We start from the raw sequence: 4,710 nt of genomic DNA, 5'->3' as shown, positions 1-4,710 counted from the left end.
AGACAACTTCAAAATTAGGAAAAGTGATGTTTACCACGACAATGTCAAATATAGTGGAAAACATATTTAGATTTCCCCAATTATTGATTTTTCACCCTTCAAAATTACCCTAGATAATATGTTATTTATCCTAAAATAGTTCTACTAAATGCTTCTGTCAACCAAACCTTTATGATGCCCTAATGATAATTGTTTATTTTCCTCTATTTTCCAACATTAGTAAAAATATATTTTAATTAATGGTGCCATCTTACCGTTACATTATAGAGGAATAATGCAGTATTATTACAACAAAAAAGATTTCTGTAATGTACAAATTCAAGATGTCAAACACAGCTGTTGTTTAAAAATTTTGTTAACCTTACATTTTTTCAAATATAAAATCCACGTATTAAAATGTTACTAATCAAATAATAGTCTTACCATGTTTTACACAAAATTGTCACCTAAGTCATAACACATTGTGATATGGAATAGCAGATATATTTTTAAAATATCTTGAATTCAATGGACAACACTATTCGATTGAATTTACTCGCCGAAGATGAAATTGTTCCATCTAGGGACTGGAGAAAAGCTCTACGTTCACAACCCGCCTATCGTATAGTAAATAAGACCATAAGAGGCCAAACGCAATTTATTAGTATTGTCGGGTTTGTGGGACTATGTGTATTAATAATTTTGTATATGTACCCCAAGAAAGGTAATGCTGGTTTAAGAAGCACTGTTATTAGTACTGGATACAATTACACTTATCCCTTGACCAGACCTATTAAAACAAATGCATTACATACCTTTCGTATAGGTAGGGTTACTTGATTTCTTTTTATATTTCATGCATCTGTATATGCTGCTTTTTAGGTATCATAGCTGATATGGATACGAATTCTAAAAGTAAAACAGAAAAAGCCACATGGTATTCATATTTAAAAATGGGTGATCTGAATTATAACCCTTCCACACAAACTGTTATTGTTACTTGGGACAGAGCAGAACCAAAAAAATTAACCAGTAACTTTGCCTTGAAAGATAGAGGAATGGAATTGTCAGAACTTGTGGTCTATAATGGAAAACTATTAACATTTGATGACCGAACTGGAATTGTTTATGAGATAATGAAAAATGAGAAAATGGTGCCATGGTTAATATTATTAGATGGGGATGGAAAGTAGGTAGAACATAAAACTTGTATTATTGGAAAATATAATTTTGTATTCCTAAGTTCCTCAAAAGGCTTTAAATCTGAATGGGCAACAGTGAAGAATGAAATTTTATATGTTGGATCAATGGGAAAAGAATGGACAACAGCCAGTGGAGAATTCCAAAGTAATGACCCTCAATATGTTAAAACAGTTAATATTAAAGGGCAGGTAGGGGCTAATTTAAATTAAACATTACATAAATGTTTAGTTTAAGTAAATTTTATCTGTTTTATTTGAAATGGATTTAGGTAATCTAAAGTTAAAGATATCACTTTTTCAAGGTTACCCATATTAACTGGGTAAAAGAATACAACAGATTGCGAGAAGCTCTGGGTATATATTGGCCTGGATATATGATTCATGAAAGTGGAGTTTGGTCTGATGTTCACAGAAAATGGTTCTTCCTACCTAGAAGGTGTAGTAAAGAACAGTATAATGAATCATTAGATGAAAGAAGAGGATGTAACGTTCTCTTATCAGCTGACACAAATATGTATGATGTAAATGTAGTTGAGGTATGTAAATAATCTAAATTCCTATCTAGTCAAGATTATTATTAAAATAAAACTAACCTACTAAGCCTTATTTTTTATTACAGCTGAATTCAAAAAATACAAGAGGATTTTCTAGTTTCAAATTTATACCATCATCAAATGATCATGTTATTGTGGCACTGAAAACTGAGGAGCTTGAAGGAAAAACTGCCACATACATCACAGCTTTTACCATAAAAGGAGATATTGTACTTGAAGATTCCTTTATATCAGACCTTAAATATGAAGGTATTGAGTTTATATAGCAATATAGATGGAGGAATTATTGCCAACACTAATATTGAGTTCACAACTTAAAAAAAATCTTAACACTACTATTAATATTAAGATAAAAGTACAAATGGTCTCAAACTCTAATTTTAATAAAACATGTAATGACGTGACCCCTAATTTTCATTAACCTTTTTTATTTTGACATTAAATAAGGAAAATTTAAATATTTTATTTTAGAGTAGTTCAAATTGTATGAAAGCTCCCCTATATATATACAACCAGTAAAATCGAGAACACGTGATAAAAACATTGCTCTGATTGGTTAATAATATTCTAACCTCATATTCCACACGCTTTCACATTCAAAACAGTTTTAACTTAGTCAGTGCATCAAGAAATTGTAAAAATGAAAAAGAAATCATCTACTGATATTCAAACGTCTCCACCCAAAAAACAAAAATTAACTAAAACGACGACAGATAAAGACGGTGAAGAGAATGCCAAGGATTCAGACTCAAAATTTTCGAAATCTAAAAAAGGTAAAGCCACTAATTTAAAATCCGCAAAACCCAAAAAGTTTCCGCCTAAAGGTAGTAAGAATACCAAGGAACCTGAGAAAATTGAAGACTGGAATAAATATAAGAAGGAAAAAAAAGAACTTAGATTGAAACGTATTCAGGCCAGAACTAAAGATAATTTCGATAAGATTCAACAAGCCAAAAAGATGGGCGAAAAATTAAGGCTTAAGACGTTAAAAGAAGATGACAGAACCAAAATTATTAATCAATTACATAGTTTATTGAAAGGACATTATGCAAAGTTTGTGTTGGCACATGATACAGCGAGAATTGTTCAGTGGTTGTTGAAATATTCCAGTAACATAATGGTTCAGCAGATTTCACAAGTTAGTATTTATTCTGAGTATTGTATTTTTTAATTAATAAATACATGCTTTTACAGGAACTTATACCAGTTACAGTTAGTATGCTTCAGTCAAAGTATGGCATTCATTGTGTTAAAAGATTATTGAAATATGGCGAAGCTGATATAAGAACATCAGTTATAAATCAAATGCAAGGACATGCTGTGAAATTAGCCAACCACAGTCTTAGTTCTCCAGTAGTGGAATATGCTTTTTCAAACTGGGCTAGTTCTTCACAAAAACAGTTCCTTATACAAGAGTTTTATGGAGGCTTATATAAGAATTCCAAAGACCCAAAAGTTAAACATTTAAGAGATGTTTATAAAGAAAATGAAAGTATGAAAGCAGCCACTTTAGGAGCTTGTAAAACTAACATTAAAAAAGTTTTAAACAAATCACTGTTGGATTCTGGTTTGGTACAATCAGTGTTGTATCAGTTTTTACAAGAATGTTCTAATGATGATAGAAGTGAATTAATAACAGAATTATCCTCACATATTGTAGTTATAAGTAATAGTAAGGATGGTAGCAGAGCTGCTATGCAATGCATTTGGAGTGGTACTAATAAAGATAAAAAAGTAATAATGAAATCATTAAAGGAACATTTAGTTGATTTATGTAAGCACGAATTTGGGCATAATACTATTATTGCCTTGTTGGATACAGTTGATGATACTGTTTTACTTCATAAACTAATTTTGTTTGAGATTCTAAAGAATGCTAAAGATTTAGCAGTTAATGAATGGGGAAGAAAGGTAAGTGATGCTAAAGTTTTGAAGTTACATAATTTTGTAGAATTTATTTATAATTTAGAATAATACATTACTTTTGTCGATAGGTACTTTTATGGTTGGTAGCACCAGCAAATCCCGCCGTTTTCCATCCAAAATTTATAAAAGAACTCGCTGAAGGACGAGAACAATCCAATGCCAAAAAGTCGCTTGACATTAGAAGAAAGGAAATTTTGAATTACTCAATTTCAACCCTTTTAAATCTGATCCTAGAAGATACTCAATTTTGGTTATCAACCGGATCACTAGCAATCGAAATGTTGGCTATATTGAAAGCAGGTAGATATATTACAAGTGCATAATGTTTAAAAGTTATAATAACAAATATTATGATTAAAGGTTCTGGAAATATTCTTGAGAAAACTCTTCGAAGTGTTACGAAAGTAATATGTGACGTAAATTGGATCATAAAAGAAGGTGAATCAGATATTAGTGGTATTGAACATGCTGGGCTACATATGACCTTAAAAAAACTGGCTCAACATGACAAGGTTGCCTCGCAAAATGATAATCCAACTTTCGGTAAAATATTGGTAGACAGTTTAACAGATGATGTTGTGAGTATTAAACTTCAAATGAAGTGTCTTAAAAATAATATGTCCACTTTATTTCAGATTAAGCATTGGCTAAAAATCAATAGAGGCTGTTTTCTTCTAGTAGCAGTTTTTGAAAATAGCGAAGCGCACGTTCAAAATATGATGAAAGACAAACTTAAACCTCACATGAAGTTATTGAAAAGTCAAACTACATCTGGTGCCGGCATTTTAGCAAAGAAATTATAAAATCTTTTTGTGATGATACACAAATGTATTATTTTTATATACTGTAACATAGTACAATAATAAATCATTTGTTGTAAACGTTACACTTTGCATAAAGAAACCTTACTTTAGTACCATCTATTTATCAACAATAGAACTAAATATTCTACAGCGTTTTACTATTTCATCTTTCATAAAAACATTGAAATTAACGGCATAACAGAAAAAATTGAATATCATACAAATACTTTTAATGCATGTAAGATA

The 4,710-nt window shown here is 30.4% G+C and overlaps 2 protein-coding genes across 2 annotated transcripts; both read left to right on the top strand.

The window, feature by feature from the left end:
* The first annotated feature begins 332 nt into the window (after positions 1-332).
* On the top strand, positions 333-2,139 carry LOC143202810 (apyrase). Its single transcript, XM_076414626.1, has 5 exons — positions 333-805; positions 862-1,168; positions 1,223-1,370; positions 1,484-1,717; positions 1,801-2,139. Exons 1-5 carry the CDS (start codon positions 508-510, stop codon positions 1,999-2,001), a joined length of 1,188 nt encoding a protein of 395 aa, XP_076270741.1. The 5' UTR covers positions 333-507; the 3' UTR covers positions 2,002-2,139.
* A 162-nt stretch (positions 2,140-2,301) lies between these two features.
* On the top strand, positions 2,302-4,547 carry peng (Pumilio and CPL domain-containing protein penguin). The gene is made up of 5 exons (XM_076414553.1): positions 2,302-2,873; positions 2,930-3,646; positions 3,730-3,961; positions 4,022-4,239; positions 4,297-4,547. Exons 1-5 carry the CDS (start codon positions 2,376-2,378, stop codon positions 4,462-4,464), a joined length of 1,833 nt encoding a protein of 610 aa, XP_076270668.1. The 5' UTR covers positions 2,302-2,375; the 3' UTR covers positions 4,465-4,547.
* The last annotated feature ends 163 nt before the right edge of the window (positions 4,548-4,710 follow it).

This window comes from Rhynchophorus ferrugineus, unplaced genomic scaffold, assembly GCF_030347505.1.
Source record: "Rhynchophorus ferrugineus isolate W39M unplaced genomic scaffold, kcgeb_rfMv2 rfM1, whole genome shotgun sequence".
In the NCBI taxonomy this organism is placed as follows: Eukaryota; Metazoa; Arthropoda; class Insecta; order Coleoptera; family Curculionidae; genus Rhynchophorus; species Rhynchophorus ferrugineus.
Note: the sequence above shows the minus strand (reverse complement) of the source record. Positions and strands in the feature narration are given on the sequence as shown.

What these genes read in the sequence shown, in the direction of transcription:
- LOC143202810 (XM_076414626.1), top strand. Translation starts at nt 508, where the DNA reads ATGGACAACACTATTCGATTGAATTTACTCGCCGAAGATGAAATTGTT. An exon ending in ATTACATACCTTTCGTATAG is followed by an intron (nt 806 to 861) that starts GTAGGGTTACTT and finishes GCTGCTTTTTAG; the next exon opens with GTATCATAGCTGATATGGAT. An exon ending in ATGATGTAAATGTAGTTGAG is followed by an intron (nt 1,718 to 1,800) that starts GTATGTAAATAA and finishes TTTTTATTACAG; the next exon opens with CTGAATTCAAAAAATACAAG.
- peng (XM_076414553.1), top strand. Translation starts at nt 2,376, where the DNA reads ATGAAAAAGAAATCATCTACTGATATTCAAACGTCTCCACCCAAAAAA. An exon ending in TTAATGAATGGGGAAGAAAG is followed by an intron (nt 3,647 to 3,729) that starts GTAAGTGATGCT and finishes TTTTGTCGATAG; the next exon opens with GTACTTTTATGGTTGGTAGC. An exon ending in ACAGTTTAACAGATGATGTT is followed by an intron (nt 4,240 to 4,296) that starts GTGAGTATTAAA and finishes ACTTTATTTCAG; the next exon opens with ATTAAGCATTGGCTAAAAAT.